The sequence below is a fragment of the Xenopus laevis genome, chromosome 7S (genome assembly GCF_017654675.1).
Source record: "Xenopus laevis strain J_2021 chromosome 7S, Xenopus_laevis_v10.1, whole genome shotgun sequence".
Classification (NCBI taxonomy): Eukaryota; Metazoa; Chordata; class Amphibia; order Anura; family Pipidae; genus Xenopus; species Xenopus laevis.
Genome location: NC_054384.1, coordinates 754925 through 772235, shown reverse-complemented (window position 1 = coordinate 772235; position 17311 = coordinate 754925). Strand labels below are relative to the sequence as shown.

At 44.9% G+C, this 17311-nt stretch overlaps 1 protein-coding gene across 1 annotated transcript in view; it reads left to right on the top strand.

Annotated features, from left to right (window-relative positions):
- The window catches only part of sorcs3.S (sortilin-related VPS10 domain containing receptor 3 S homeolog), a 131650-nt gene that overhangs the window by 30487 nt on the left and 83852 nt on the right, over positions 1 to 17311 (top strand). Inside the window, exons 2-3 of the mRNA XM_041570756.1 lie at positions 5656 to 5723; positions 16092 to 16191. Of these exons, the coding sequence (XP_041426690.1) occupies positions 5656 to 5723; positions 16092 to 16191 (168 nt within the window). The remainder of the gene's footprint in view (positions 1 to 5655; positions 5724 to 16091; positions 16192 to 17311) is intronic.

The window sequence follows — 17311 nt, the reverse complement described above, 5'->3', positions numbered from 1 at the left end:
TCACTGAGTGCAGATCAGACTCTCTTTTTCTCTCTATTTAATTCAGTTTCTGTCCCCAAATTCCCTCTCTGGTTCCTCTTAAATAAGAATCAAATAAAAGGTCTCAGAACAATCAGTGCTTGACCCCCCCCCATTATCAAAAGCAAAGTGGCCCCATCCAGTGACAGAGAGAGTCTGTAATGATTGGCCCCTGGGGCCCCCAACTGCGGCATGCTGGGAGTCTGTGGTATAATGGAGCTTTTGGCTGAAATCTCGAGCTTTTCTGACCCCTGTTGTTTCCTAAATGGGCAAATGATTTCCAGAACCAGCGTGTCCCAAACTGCAAGAGAAACCCCCCTCCTTTCAGCCATTTCTCTAGTTACATCCATCACTTATTTTCATTAGCAAATGCCACTGCTATTGTTTATTGTTTATATTCTCTGCACTGCTGGTTCAGACTCCTGAGACAATGTAGCAAAAGCCGGCTGATAAACAGACCTGTTGGAAATCTGACAGAATAGTAGAATAGGTTCTTGATAAAAATATATATTTATGTAAATAAAGGTGAACTTCCCCTTCAGTCCCTGGGCACCACTTTGGCACATTTATCAGGCGGGCAGGGGGCGTGCGGCTCATTGATGACCCCGATATTAATGGAGCAGCTGAAATGCAGAGATGACGGTGGCGCTGAGTGAATGTCTCTGTGGGAGGAAGGCAGAATGTTGAGCAGAGGAATAAACTGGCAGATGTTTAAGTGCCGCCTGCCATTTGTCTGCACAATCGCCCGTTCCCCAGTGATACATTCGCCGCACAGTCTTGTCGTCCTCACCTCTCGCTTATCCTTTAATTCCACGTTACCTCCATTTCTACTGGAAACAAAGGCCCATCCATCAGATTTCCCATATTAAAGCACTTTCCCTAATTCAGCACTGGCAGGGCCTCTCCATACGTTTAATGAACTAAAGTCATTTGCCTCCCCACTAAAATTTTATAGGCCTGAAAGGTCTCGGAATTTGCTCAGCGAGTGAGGAGCCGCCTGATTGGTTCCCTCGCTGGGCTCCTGATGCTCCTCAATGTGGGAGGGGGATTCCCAGGGGAACCACTGAAATTTTAATCTGAAAATGGGGCCGAAAAAAACCCCTCTTTTATCAGCAAGCGAAGGAAAGTTATTTGCAGTGAGGAAGAGGAGGAGGCGGTGGGAAATGATTTCTGAAGCTCAATGAGCAGCATCGTGTGGCTCCAGACCAGCTGGGAAAGGGGCCACAGGACTGACATTCCTTATCTATAAACGTATAAAGAAAAAATCGAATATCTAATAAGCCGCCTGTGTTTTTGGGAGGTGACGGGGTCTCCCTTATAGAGAAACCATAGAGAAGTGACCCTGTGCCTATTATGTGCTAATCCTGTTGGAAGATGAGGCAAATGACGAGTTACAACCACAAAAAAGTCCCTTGTGGCCCTTTCCTTTGATTCCCCATGACTTGACTGGGACACGAACAGAAGCAAAACTGCGCCCACGTTTTTACTCCCAAATTATCTGAGCGTGTCCCATTTAAGTCAGTGGGAATAGTGACAGTAGGCGACACCATAATGACTGCCCTTGGCACTAAATCCTCGGGGGAGGGGTTTAGATTTGCCCCACCAGCTGTGTCTAGAGCAACTGTTGGTATTAATAGTTCTGAAACTACACAAATATAAAACACTGGGCAGGAGTAAGTTGCAGTTCTGCTGTCCATGAACTGCCCCTGAATTTAGGGCTAGAATTCTTCCAGGAAGGATTACATTTAAGAGGGTTCCTCAGGGGCGGGGTTAAAGTATATCCTCAGCAAGTGCTCAGTGCAGTCCCTGGTTCAGGCAGAATTGCTACCGGTACCAAGAAGCCAGATGCCTCCTGGTGGTTTATTTGACTGGATAGGAATTGTGCCTTGGGTCTGTTCTCCCTGGTGGGGGGAATGTGTGTGATGAGCCCGGGTGGGTTAGGGAAGGGGGTGCCAGTTGATTGATCCGTCAGGAAGGAGCTCCTTATGAGGAACCAGCAAGTAAGCAGAGATTTATAGAGGGGCTTTAGTAGCAAACAATAGAGAGATTTAGTAGCCTTGGGCCTTAATTAGGGGCCTAGAGGGGTTTGGGCCCCAGCAGGAGTCCATATTTCCATATAATTTAACCCATCAATGTTTTGCTCCTTAGGGGCCCTCAATACCCATTGTATCAGTTATTACAGGACTTATTTGCCTTGGTGTCAACATCCTTTTATCGGACATCACTGTGGAATATGTTGGTGCTTTATAAATACATATTAATAATAATAACCCATAGCAGTCAGTTTAACCCCTCGGCTCTTCTGGACTGATTGTAGCACAGGCATTGTATCCTCACCTTAAAGGGGAAGTAAAGTGTAAAATAGAATAAGGGTAGAAATGCTGTATTTTGTATACTAAACATAAACATGAACTTACTGCACCACAAGCCTAATCAAACAAATTATTTATGCTTTCAAAGTTGGCCACAGGGGGTCACCGTCTTGTAACTTTGTTATACATCTTTGCAAGACCAAGACTGTGCACATGCTCAGTGTGATCTAGGCTGCTTAGGGATCGTCATAAATGATCAAAACAGCACAAGTCAAATAATATCTGCCAGAAGCCGATACAGCAAGACTGATTAATAATCAGAATATACAGACTGCACTGGGTCTGTGGATACGAATCTCTACAGGGTCGCCGGCTGCTTTACAGGGAAACAAAGAAATCTGCTCGAATTAGGGGCTCCCCCTGCTGTTCATAAGTATGATTGTTTCCCTGCAGAGCAGTTAGGGACCGTCTGACAATTCCTATCCACAGCAGTCAGAGCAAGTAAAACAAAGGTGGAATTTCACTGCATACAGTCAGGTTTCTTATAAAAACGGTATATATTTTTTTAATTAAAGTATATTGGAGATAGGTTTCTTTTTCATTAAAGAAAGTAAAAATGGGATTTTATTTTTTTGCCTTTACATGTCCTTTTAGGCTGTTCCTTTCCATTGTGCTACATACATTGACTCCCCCAAGTGGCCCCTCTAAACTAGGGAGCTGGGGTGAATGATCCCCCTTCCCAGGGCTGACACCTGCCTTGGTGCTTTGGATTTCTCAGCACTGGAACAGGAGCTGCCATAGGGTAAATTACAAAGCAGTTCAGCAAGTTCCAGGCTCCCAGTGTTTGTACAGAACAATAAAAGCCCATTAGGCACCTCCCTTCCATATGGCTCCAGGTCCAGTCTCACACTCCTGTGCTTGAGTTAGTGCCTCCATAAACAGAGCAATTCGTACTGATTTGTGGAACTGCCGGAAGCCGGCGCCGCTCCCCTGGCTGAACAAATAAAAACGGTATAGAGAATGGAACGACCCACCGGCTGCTTGTGGAAATGCGGCGCTGTGTGCCATACACGATGTACCCATACTTAATGAGAGCTATTAACATGCCTTGAACACAGGCCAAGTCATTAAGATGCAATTTATTTCCATATCGGATACAGAGTCGCAGAAACAAGTTGCTCCATTTAACAAAACGTAAATGTCAATTGGGGGTCAGAGAATGCGGCTTTAGCAAGTGTGTGGCATAACGATGGCCATCGAGTGGCTCTAAGGGCTCCTTGGGGCATTTCTGAGTAGGAGCATCTCAGCCACAATCTTAATGTGATGTTTCTATCAATGAGCTTGTTACACATAGTTCCTCAGGGGCGTGGCCCAAGAGTCTGGCTATTGACTGGGAAGGTACTTGTGCTATGGCTCAGATTTAACCAGACCAAGCTGTGGGTGGGGAGTGGGTTAAATAACCAAATCCACAGTAGAACCCTTGTTACCCCATTATAAGGGCAAATTATCAGGACCTTGTTCGGCTACTCTGTGCTTATGCCATTGCTGACCATGCTCCTTGCTATGGTGTTTGTGGAGAGGGGGCAGATATTATTCTTTGTACCCTTAGTGTTTGCTGGCATCACTATAACACTAATAAGCTGCTGCTCAGTGCAACTGGAGACAGTAGGGCAAGATTAAAACAGAAGGAGAAGATGGAGACAGTGGGGTAAGATGGAGACAGTAGGACAAGATGGAGACAGTAGGGCAAGATTAAAACAGAAGGAGAAGATGGAGGCAGTAGGACAAGAAGTATATAGTAGGGCATAATAAAAACAGAAGGACAAGATGGTCACAGTAGGACAAGATGGAGACAGTGGGGTAAGATGGAGACAGTAGGGCAAGATGGAGACAGTAGGGCAAGATGGAGACAGTAGGGCAAGATGGAGACAGTAGGACAGGATGGAGACAGTAGGGCAAGATGGAGACAGTTGGGGAAAATGGAGACAGTAGGACAAGATGGAGACAGTAGGACAAGATGGAGACAGTAGGACAAGATGGAGACAGTAGGACAAGATGGAGACAGTTGGGGAAGATGGAGACAGTTGGGGAAGATGGAGACAGTAGGACAAGATGGAGACAGTAGGACAAGATGGAGACAGTTGGGGAAGATGGAGACAGTAGGACAAGATGGAGACAGTAGGACAAGATGGAGACAGTAGGAGAAGATGGAGACAGTAGGACAAGATGGAGAAGATGGAGACAGTAGGACAAGATGGACAAGATGGAGACAGTAGGACAAGATGGAGACAGTAGGACAAGATGGAGACAGTAGGACAAGATGGAGACAGTGGGACAAGATGGAGACAGTTGGGGAAGATGGAGACAGTTGGGGAAGATGGAGACAGTTGGGGAAGATGGAGACAGTAGGACAAGATGGAGACAGTAGGAGAAGATGGAGACAGTTGGGGAAGATGGAGACAGTAGGACAAGATGGAGACAGTAGGACAAGATGGAGACAGTAGGACAAGATGGAGACAGTAGGGCAAAATGCCGACAGTAGCAGTGTCGGACTCAGACACCAGGGGCCCACCCAAAAACCTTAGACCAGGGTCCACTCTCATTACTAAAATTCTTCATCTCCTCAATCAACATCTATTGTCCCAGTTTGTTTTCTTTACAGACTATAATCTATTATTCCATCTATTTAGCCTCTGTGATCTCATAGAAATAGGGAATGACCAGGAAATAGGCCAAATGTTTAGCAGCAGGAGGTGCCACTGATACCTGGGCCCCCCGGGACTTTTCCTGGTATCCCTGTGGGCCAGTCCTACACTGGACAGTAGGGTATATACAGTATATCCCACCCTTCAGTTATATTGAAGTTTAACTCTCAGTACCTTTGACAATGAGAATGTATTAGGACTGGAGGTGCTGGGAGTTGTATTTCAGGGCCCCGTGCTGTGGCATTTGCTCACATTGCAGCTGTGTGGGTGGCTCATACTGTGGAATAATAAAGATTCGGGAGTGGAATTAGACAGCACATGAATGTTTTCCCTACAAAGTGCTAGTGGGGCCCCTGGTGACTCCCTTTCTGTTCCCAGAACAAATGTTCCACAAATTAAGAACATTTAAGTGATCGCTCCCAGTCGTCTCTATTTCATATTCAAACTGTCTGACGGATTAAAGCTGAAATCTCCGGCTGCAGGAACTAATGCAACTCATCATTATTCTTGTTTCTTGTGTTTGATCCCCACTAATACCCCAGGATTAATGACACAGGATGGGGGGTCCCCGGGGTATTTAGTGACGCAGCCACTTATTTTGTCTCCTCTTTCTCTTCCAGGTGATCCTGATTCTGACTAAACTCTACGACTTCAACTTGGGGAGTGTAACGGAGAGCTCGCTCTGGAGGTAAGTGCCCTCGCCGGGGTATAAACAGCAGCTGTCAGTAAAACTCTCCTGGGTAATAAGTGACTAGAAGCTTTTATTGAATCCCCATCCTAATTATCCATTTAGATGCATGGCTGCCCAGAAATCACTGCAGTCTGCGGCATGCATCAGACCGTAGTACTAATAAGCCCTGGAGATTCTATATGTTATAAAGGGGTTGAGGGGTCAATACTAAAAGCCTGGGACACATTCTCAGTAATTAGTGGCTATTTAGCAATTGCAAGTTTAGTAACTGCAGAGCTGCTCAGCACCACTGCAGTCTGCAGCATAATTGCTCTGTCCGCTGAGCAGCACAAGATATAGCCCCGCGCAAGGTTACTACAAACCTGCTTCATAGTGACTGAGGTTGATCAAAGACCCCCATTGAGTCACACCCACCATCTCACCTGGCAGTCAGGTGTAAGTGTCAGCTGCTTTTCATGCAATGTGATTGGGTGCAACTTGGTCAGACAATTGTTGAAGTTGCACCCCCTCAGTATAGGCTTAGCCCCCCCTGTATCAACACTGATGATTTATTGCTGGGAGGTCCCTGCACAGATGCTGCTCAGAAACTCACCCCGGATTCTGCTGAATCCCCTGAAATCTCCACCAACCCTGACATTTCCAGAACATCATTAATTAATTGCTCTGCGCTTTCCAGATGGTTTTCCCTGTCTCTCTTCCTCCCGCCGGGAATTTCTCAGCGGATTAGTCTCAAGCCTGGGAATAACCCAGAGTTCTTTGCAAATCTGCTGGATCAGCGCTCGGAGCCATCATGGATTTCCCCTGCACCCGACGGGACATCAGGGAAGTTTTTCACAGTCCGTCAAGTTTTTGTGCAACATTTTTCGTTTTTGTAACTTTCTATCCTGTGGCCCTTGTGTTACACGACTAGACCCTCCTGATTAAACTGTCAGTCTCCTGCATTGGCTGAACTGTTTTATTTCTCCCTGAAACAAGAAAGGACTGAACTGTTCTTTGCTGATCCCCAGCTCCTGCGGCTACAAAACTGCCCAACCGCCCTCCTCTGTATGTGTCAGTCTTGTGCCAATGATGAAACAGAAGCTGCATTGCTGAACTGTTTCTCTCCTCCATTCTCCGTACTGAACTCTATTCATTCTCTCACAGACCAGACACCCAGGGGCAGATTCACTTAGTGCCGAATTTGCGCTAGCGTCTGCTTTGCTCACATGGCAACACTTCGCCAGGTGTAGATTCGCCAGGACAACGCTAATTCACTAAAATCTGAAGTTGCGTCCAGAGCGCTGACCACTGGCTAAGTTGCGCTAGCATTACTGCGCCAAGCGAAGCGAATTTGCACTAGCGTTGGCTAATTTGCATACGGCGGGAAGTTAAAGTTGAATGGACGTATATGTTGCATATATATGTTTTAAAAAATAAAATAGAGTTGTTATATTGCCCTACACATGAGCCCAGTGTATAGTTTATGTGCCATATGTTAGGAAATGTAGGGGGGAGCCTGGGTACCCAAAAAGTTTTTTACGGACTTTTGCAGCCTATCACCCTGTAAAATGAAAAGTCGCCAGTGTTTTTGGGGACTTAGAAAAATTTTCAACTATTTTTTGAGGAACTCCTATCTACTCTATTGCACTTGGCCTGGTCTGAGGTGGTGAAGGCAAGTCTGGCGCAAGAGGTAACGTTCAGTAAAATCCACGTATTAGTGAATTTGCGTAATTACGTCAGGCGTTAGGGAGCGAAGTACTGCTAGAGTCTATCTCCTTCGCTAGCCAAGTTACGCCAGCGCCCGTTAGTAAATCAGCAAAGTAACAACATGACGTCACGCTGGTGAATTTTCGCTAACGTTAGTCACTTCGCCCTTTAGTAAAATTGCCCCCCAGTCCTGATCTGCAATTCTCTATTCTGTAGGTGCCACATTTCCACACGGCTGAACTGCCACATTGTTACACCGTGCGACCGCTCAACTGTTTCCTCGCTCCAAAATCCTCCTCAATTCCTTTCCGCCTTCCCTAGACCCTCTGATGCACTTGAAAATACAAATTGATAGGAGACATAGGGAAAGTGTCAGAAAGATGGCCCTCAAGATGCTTCCTCCAGATTCACCTCTGACTCCACATTTAAGCCTGTCCTCTCTGCCCCTAGATCTCTAGAAGAACCCAGGCAACTGGTTAATACCAGGTTAACCTCTGAAAAAAGGGGTTGCAGGTGGGCTAATGGCTTGTGCCTTTATTGTGGAGACAAGGGGCATCTCTGCAATTCCTGTCCCAAGAGGCCCGGGAAACGACAGAGACTAAACAGGTCTGGAGAGTCCAGTTTGGGTCATTCTGTTTCAACTCCCCAACAATCTTCTTCTCAACTTTTTTTCTGGTTCTCTTGAAATGTTATAGGGCTTGCATTGAATGCCCTGCTTTTCTAGATTCCGGGCGGCTGGGAACTACATAGATATCAACTTTGTACTCCATCATGGTATTTCCACTAGACGTCTAATTCTGTTGATTAAGCAGTTGGCAATTGATAGTAGACCTTTTGGTATCTTCCCAGTCAGAGAGACTTCTGTTATCGGTAGGGAATCACACTGAGGAGATTTTTTTTTGGTCATACATTGCCCCATACTTGGGGCTCCCATGGTTGCGGGAACACAAACCTCAGATGGTTACGTCTCGGGTGAAATTGTAAACTGGGGTATAGACTGTAGGCTCCCGTGTCAAGAATGCCCCAAGTACTTGCTGAAACCTCTCTCGAAGGGTTTCTCTTGGTTCATTCTTGCTTTGCGATGTGTTCTCTTAAAAGGCAGCTGAAACCCTGCCCCCACACAGATCATACAACTGCGCTACTGATTTAACCCCGGGTACCTCTCCTCCTAAGGGCAGAACATCTTCTTTTCATCCCTGAGTCGCAGGCGATGGAGGAATATATTAAGGAAAATCTTGAGAGAGGGTTTGTCAGGCCATCCTCGTCTCCCGCGGGAAAAGAAAGATCGGGCTTCAGACCCTTTATAGATTATAGGGGTCTCAAAAAGATCAAGGTCAAGAATTGTTATCCCCTTTCCTTGATCCCTGAGCTTTTTGATAAGGTGAAATGCACCAAGGTCTTCTCTAAACTTGAGAGGCGCATACAATTTGATTTGCATCAGGGAAGGGGATGAATGGAAGACGTCTCTCAATACCTGAGATGGGCATTATTAGTATCTCATAATGCCTTTCAGTCTATGCAACGCTCCAGCCATCTTCCAAGAGTTCATAAACGATGGGTCACTATGTAGTGGTAAACTTAGATGACACCCTCATTTTTCTTCTAATCTTTTTGATCATAGTGCTCATGTGCAAGAGGTATTATTTAGGCTAAGACACAGTCAGTTTAATGCCATATGCGAAAAGTGTGTTTTTGAGGTTTTCTCTGTGCATTTCCTAGGGTAACATAATCTCTCCAGAAGGGTTAGAGATGGACCCAACCAAGGTTCAGGTCATTCTAGGTTGGGCACAGCCCCTTTCATTAAGGGCCATTCAGAGTTTTTTGAGGTTCATCAATTACTATCAGCAGTTTATTAAAAATGTCTCTACCCTGGTGGCTCCAATCATAGCCCTTACTAAGAAGGGGGCAGATCCTAGTATTTGGTCTCCTGAGGCTTTAGTGTCCTTTGACTATTGACTTCAGCTCCTGTTCTTCATCCAGACACAACTCTTCCCTTTCTAGTAGAGGCTGATACTTCTGAATTGGAACTGGTGTGGGGTTGTCTCAGCGACACCCTGTTAGTGGCATGATCCGTACTTGAGCTTTTGTTTCTAAAACATTGGTAAAAGGGAATTGTTGGCCATTACGTGGGCTTTTGAGGAGTGGAGACATCTTTTAGATGGCGCTCAGCATGTGGTTACAGTTTTTACCGATCATAAAAATCTGTTATATATTGAATCTGCCAAGCGCTTAAACCCCAGACAGGTCAGATGGGCACTGTTTTTTGCTCGCTTCAATTTTATTACAACATACAGGCCGGAGACAAGAATGCCAAAGGAGGTGACCTTTCTAGAAGTTTTAACAACAGTCCTAGGGAGGTAATTGAACCTGTGCCCATTGGGCCTAAGGAGGTAATTGTGGTTGCCCTGAGCCCAGATCTCTCCTTGTCTAAAGCACCGGTAGATTCCCCATCAAACCTTTAGTTCCAGCAAACCTTGGTTTTGGCCGAGACTCATAACTCTATGGTCACAGTAAAACCTGTTCCCTTTTGTCTCGTCATTTCTGGTGGGCAACTTTGAGACAAGACATTGTTCTGTTGACTCTTGCCCGTTTGCCAACACTCTAAACTGTCCAGGTCCCTAACTCCGGGGTTATTACAGTCTCTTCGTATTCCTGATAAGTCCTGATCAGTTCCATTCAGTGATGGGGCAGGAGGGCAGGGATCACTTGCAGCAAAATCACAAATGGGAATAAACCTTTTGTTTCTTTGCCCCTTTCACTTTCAACTCCTTTATAATAAAGAGGAGATGCCCCCCCAGTCCCATCCTATAAATGATAGTGTCACTGTCCCTGATTCTTATCTGAAGGTTACGGAGAAAATCCCCTCCCTCATCTGACGACTACTTTGCACAATTACTTACACAAATGTGACCTTATCCCTCCCAGTGCCCCCAGCAATCCTATTACCTGTGCCAGGGCTTCTCCCCCCCATAAGCCACTTTCTCTGGGTTCATTATGGGACTGAGCTGCAGCATTTGCTAATTAGTGCAAAAATCAGCTTAATCTCTGGCAAAATTATACATTTCATTAGAATTGATCAACAAAGACTGAGACTTTCCGTAAGGTCCGACATTTCCATTCTGCTGGGTCCACAGAAACATGATGATGTCACATTCTATCAGCTATTGGTGCTCGTTAGGCATTTACTAACTAATTACAGCCTTTGCTCACCTACTGATTGCTAATTCAGAATTAGGGATTGGTGGCACTAGAAACCCTAGGCAACCACTGACTGAGTCATGCGCCAATCAGAATCGCAATAAGACGGGTAGTGAGGGGACCGAAATTCGCCCATCACTAACAGATAGTGTAGGACCCATGTACAATGAGGGGCTTGATGTGGCACGTGAGCTTACATATTTTGGCCAAAGTGTGATAGTAACACCTCATTTTTTGTAATAATTATTACCTACGCTGGCAATTTTTCTCATTCTCAGAATATAGACACCGATGATTTTATCGTTTCCCTGTATAAAGTAGGATTTTTACAAAATAAATAAAATAACGTTTGACATTTCTGCTTTTTTGTCTCAATCCTACAGTATTTTTAGAGCAGAATCCATTATATTTCTTTTCTAATCATAACAAACCCAGCAGCGCCCGGATCCAATAAAGAGAATTAGTTCTAATGCAGTACAGGAAAGTGCAGCACCGGGGCATTTAATGTTCTTCTATTCAAGTCTAAAAGGTTTGGGCTTTGTAGTTGCGCAAGTGCTGCAGATCCACAACCTGGTGTGACCCCAAGTGCTCGTCCTGCCTCCGATAAATCCCCCCAATGTCGGCAGCAGAGAGAAAAGAACAAACAGGAGACAGTTTTGCCGCAAACGCTCTCAGAACCAGTGTTGTCTGAGGATAACTGTGCAAAGCTCACTCTAATGTGCACCTACCTTCTCTTGAATTCATGTGCAAAGCTCACTCTAATGTGCACCTACCTTCTCTTGAATTCATGTGCAAAGCTCACTCTAATGTGCACCTACCTTCTCTTGAATTCATGTGCAAAGCCTTTGGCACTACCTTCTCTTGTCACTCTAATGTGCACCTACCTTCTCTTGAATTCATGTGTGCAAAGCTCACTCTAATGTGCACCTACCTTCTCTTGAATTCATGTGCAAAGCTCACTCTAATGTGCACCTACCTTCTCTTGAATTCATGTGCAAAGCTCACTCTAATGTGCACCTACCTTCTCTTGAATTCATGTGCAAAGCTCACTCTAATGTGCACCTACCTTCTCTTGAATTCATGTGCAAAGCTCACTCTAATGTGCACCTACCTTCTCTTGAATTCATGTGCAAAGCTCACTCTAATGTGCACCTACCTTCTCTTGAATTCATGTGCAAAGCTCACTCTAATGTGCACCTACCTTCTCTTGAATTCATGTGCAAAGCTCACTCTAATGTGCACCTACCTTCTCTTGAATTCATGTGCAAAGCTCACTCTAATGTGCACCTACCTTCTCTTGAATTCATGTGCAAAGCTCACTCTAATGGCACCTACCTTCTCTTGAATTCATGTGCAAAGCTACTCTAATGTGCACCTACCTTCTCTTGAATTCATGTGCAAAGCTCACTCTAATGTGCACCTACTTCTCTTGAATTCATGTGCAAAGCTCACTTAATGTGCACCTAACCTTCTCTTGAATTCATGTGCAAAGCTCACTCTAATGCTGCACCTACCTTCTCTTGAATTCATGTGCAAAGCTCACTCTAATGTGCACCTACCTCTCTTGAATTCATGTGCAAAGCTCCTCTAAGTGCACCTACCTTCTCTTGAATTCATGTGCAAAGCTCACTCAATGTGCACCTACCTTTCTTGAATTCATGTGCAAAGCCCCATGCACTCTTTAATATGTGAGCCTGCACCTACTTCTCTTGAATTCATGTGCAAAGCTCACTCTAATGTGCACCACCTTCTCTTGAATTCATGTGCAAAGCTCACTCTAAGTGCACCTACCTTCTCTTGAATTCATGTGCAAAGCTCACTCTAATGTGCACTACCTTTCTTGATTCATGTGCAAAGCTCACCTAATGGCACCTACCTCTCTTGAATCATGTGCAAGCTCACCAATGTGCACCTACCTTCTCTTGAATTCATGTGCAAAGCTCACCTAATGTGCACCTACCTTCTCTTGAATTCATTGCAAAGCTCCTTAATGGACTACCTTTCTTGAATCATGTGCAAGCTCACCTATGTGACCTACCTTCTCTTGATCATGCAAGCTCACCATGTCCTACCTTCTCTGAATTCATGTGCAAGCTCCCTAAGTGCACCTACTCTGTATGTGAAACTCACTCTATGTGACCACTCTCTGATCATGTGCAAAGCTCACCTAATGTGACTCTTCTGAATTCATGTAGCACCTAATGTCCCTACCTCCTGATCATGTGCAAGCTCACTCTATGTGCCTACCTTCTGAATCATGCAAAGCTCACCTAAGTCACTTCTGACCTTCTCTTGAATTCATGTGCAAAGCTCACTCTAATGTGCACCTACCTTCTCTTGAATTCATGTGCAAAGCTCACTCTAATGTGCACCTACTTCTCTTGAATTCATGTGCAAAGCTCACTCTAATGTGCACCTACCTTCTCTTGAATTCATGTGCAAAGCTCACTCTAATGTGCACCTACCTTCTCTTGAATTCATGTGCAAAGCTCACTCTAATGTGCACCTACCTTCTCTTGAATTCATGTGCAAAGCTCACTCTAATGTGCACCTACCTTCTCTTGAATTCATGTGCAAAGCTCACTCTAATGTGCACCTACCTTCTCTTGAATTCATGTGCAAAGCTCACTCTAATGTGCACCTACCTTCTCTTGAATTCATGTGCAAAGCTCACACTAATGTGCACCTACCTTCTCTTGAATTCATGTGCAAAGCTCACTCTAATGTGCACCTACCTTCTCTTGAATTCATGTGCAAAGCTCACTCTAATGAGCACCTACCTTCTCTTGAATTCATGTGCAAAGCTCACTCTAATGTGCACCTACCTTCTCTAGCCCTGCTGTGTCCTTACATTGCTTTTCCTGCAAATTACCCATCATCCAGATAATATGATCACCTACCTTCATTAATACACCTCTATATGTAGATTATTTATAATAAAAATAATACATATCTGTATGTAAATTGCCTGCGGTATGTCACTTGGAGGGCTTTGTTTTCTGAATCGCCCGAAGTTTCCTTGTGAGGCAGCGTCGGGCGACTTCTGAAAATGAAGTGATCCGAGTGCCATCCTGCCCCCGATTTATATTCTAGCCGGCAGGCAGTTCGGGGAGATTAGTTGCCCCAAAGAAGAGGAGATTTGTCGTGGGGTGACTAATCTCCACGAATCTGATTGTGTCTCTGCCCTTATGTCTGTCCCATTTAGTCTGTCCCTTGCCCAATCTACCGCACAGATTTGGGGGCTGCGCTCTCCCCCGTCGCCCCATTTGTCGGGGGCAGAAACTGATTCACTCTGGATCAGAAACTCTGTCACAGGGAGATGATTCCGACTTCTGTCTTTTCCCGGGCGTTTGTGCTGACGGCAGAGATATTTATGGGAACAATAAACGCGGAGGCGTCTGAATATTTCATCGGATTGTTTATCCGCGAGTTACATATTCCCTAGATCTACAGTCGCCCCTTTCATTGCTTCTAAAAAGCTTTCTGATCCCCCCCCCGTGCGCAGACACAGCTCGTGCTTAATGGGCGCCGACAGAAAAAGACGGATTTTACAGTGTTTTTCACTGGTAAATAAATACACGGATACGGCACTGGCGCCATAAAAACGCTGTAAATAGTGTTCAATTTCACCTGCTCTCCGGATCCACGTTATTGCACTTAATCTCATGCCGTCCTCTCTCTCATGAAAGAAAACACTTAAATAATTCCCAACCTTCCATCTGCTACAGCCATAGAGTGATACTGAGCATCTAATGCTTCCCTAGATCTGAATCCGGCAGATAAAACTCCCTCACCGACATAATCCGCCGAACAGCGAAGGGCAAATAAATTATCCGCACAAAAGCCACGCGGCCCAGCCGGGAGATCAGATATTGGCCAAGAAGAGCTTACGGGACTCAGGTTCCTCCTTATCACATAAAAGTCAGACTATTCCTTTCCCATTAACATGTCACTCCCCGGCAGCGCCAAATTAAACTAATGGCCGCCATCTATTGAACCGTCATTTATTCCTTCTAAACCCCAAACCATCTGAAAAGGGGAGAGTTAAAGAAGCAGGTTTGTATTTCAGCCTTCTAATCCCTCATGTCTGCGGATGATTGATTGCAATGAATTCCTCTATGTAACAATTTGTATTTCTACTCAGAATTAATGTGACATTTCAATTATTTTATTTCCTCCTGTAAATAACAATAGTAATGAAATCTCCCCCTAACTGACCTTCAGACTGGGCCCCCTTAGCTCATAACAAGGTTACAGATATATAGAAACATTGGGGTGTCACCCTGCTATAGTTCCAGGGGTACCCAGGGCACAAATAAGCACTCACCCCAAATCTCCCCCTAACTGACCTTCAGACTGGGCCCCCTTAGCTCATAACAAGGTTACAGATATATAGAAACATTGGGGTGTCACCCTGCTATAGTTCCAGGGGTACCCAGGGTACAAATAAACACTCACCCCAAATCTCCCCCTAACTGACCTTCAGACTGGCCCCCTTAGCTCATAACAAGGTTACAGATATATAGAAACATTGGGGTAACAGTCACCCTGCTATTGTTCCAGGGGTACCCAGGGTACAAATAAGCACTCACCCCAAATCTCCCGCTAACTGACCTTCAGACTGGGCCCCCTTAGCTCATAACAAGGTTACAGATATATAGAAACATTGGGGTGTCACCCTGCTATAGTTCCAGGGGTACCCAGGGTACAAATAAACACTCACCCCAAATCTCCCCCTAACTGACCTTCAGACTGGGCCCCCTTAGCTCATAACAAGGTTACAGATATATAGAAACATTGGGGTAACAGTCACCCTGCTATAGTTCCAGGGGTACCCAGGGTACAAATAAGCACTCACCCCAAATCTCCCCCTAACTGACCTTCAGACTGGGCCCCCTTAGCTCATAACAAGGTAACAGATATATAGAAACATTGGGGTGTCACGCTGCTATAGTTCCAGGGGTACCCAGGGTACAGCAGGGAGGGAAGGTTCTGTTCTGTCCCATTTTATTGTTGCAGAGAAATAACTAGAAATGACCTTTATCACCAGTGTCCAACTCCGGATTCCTGGCAGTAGAGGGATCAATACTGTGGTGGGATAAACACAGGCTGGAGACTGACAATGATCTTCTAATGCTAAAACTATGGATCTCAGGGTTCCTTTTTATTTTCCCAGGGTCACATGACTGTAAATTATTTGAATGTGAGTTCCTGAGCCAAGTTGCAAGCAGAAGCCACACAGCAGAGAATAATGAAGATTTTGGGAAGGAGGGTGTGGGGGAGAATTGAAAGGTTTGGGGGTTCTTGACCCCTAATTGAGGCTTCTCTCTACCCTGTTAACCCAGCTGATAAAAACAATGGCTGCCGGAGTTTATTCTAATTATATTATAGTAATGTTAATATTTAAGGATATTATTCTGATTGTTATACTAATGTCGGGACTAATGTCGGGACTAATGTTGGGAATATCTATATTGGCAGATCCACAGACTATGGCACAATTTATGAGAAGTTTAATGAGAAGGTCGGATTGAAGACGGTGCTGAGCTATTTGTATGTGAGTCCCACCAACAAGAGAAAGGTAAGTGTGTACCCCAGTTATGCCCACGAGTCAGTGCCGCACCCCAAAAAAGGGTTAAAGGAATTTAGATCCCTGGCAATATAAATGGATCAGTACATGGGTTCTAGCAATACTGAGTCAGTTTAGCATTAGGGGTCAGTGTAGGGGTGTGTATGAGAGTGTGTGAGTGTGTGTATATATGTGTGTGAGTGTGTGTGTGAGTGTGTATGAGTGTGAGTATATATGTGTGTGAGTGTGTGTGTGTGCATGAGTGTGAGTGTGTGTGAGTGAGTGTGTGTGAGTGAGTGTGAGTATAGATTGTGTGTGTGTGTGACTGTGTGCATGAGTGTGAGTATATATGTGTGTGAGTGAGTGTGTGTGAGTGAGTGTGAGTATATATGTGTGTGAGTGTGTGTGTGCATGAGTGTGAGTGTGTGTGAGTGAGTGTGTGTGAGTGAGTGTGAGTATAGATTGTGTGTGTGTGTGACTGTGTGCATGAGTGTGAGTATATATGTGTGTGAGTGAGTGTGTGTGAGTGAGTGTGAGTATATATGTGTGTGTGAGTGTGTATGAGTGTGAGTATATATGTGTGTGAGTGAGTGTGAGTATATATATGTGTGTGAGTGTGTATATCAGTGACATCTATAGGTAAAACTTTTTATTATGTTATCAGTTAAGTTGTGCGTTTGCAGCTTAAGTTCAAAAAAGAAAACTCAGTGCCACCTCTCCCCAAAATAGACAATGGAACCCCAATTAATAGCTAAGGAGGAGCTGGACCCCCCTTTCCATCTGTAGAGAGACACCTTGTGCAGCTATGGGGGGGCCGCATTTGCTCCACCTACAGAATAACCACGAGGCACAACTTTGTGATTTCCTGATGATCAGAAGTTGACACATTTGTTGATAGAAAAACGAATATTTTGAATTAATGTCACTTTAGACCAGGGATCCCCAACCTTTTCAACCCGTGAGCAACATTCAGAAGAAAATGGAGTTGGGGAGCAACACTAGCATTAAAAATGTTCTTGGGGTGCCCAATAAGGGCTGTGATTGGCTATTTGGTAGCCCCTATGTGGACTGATATTCTACAGGAGGTTTTTTTTGGCAGTACAACTGGTTTTTATACAATAAAACTTGCCTC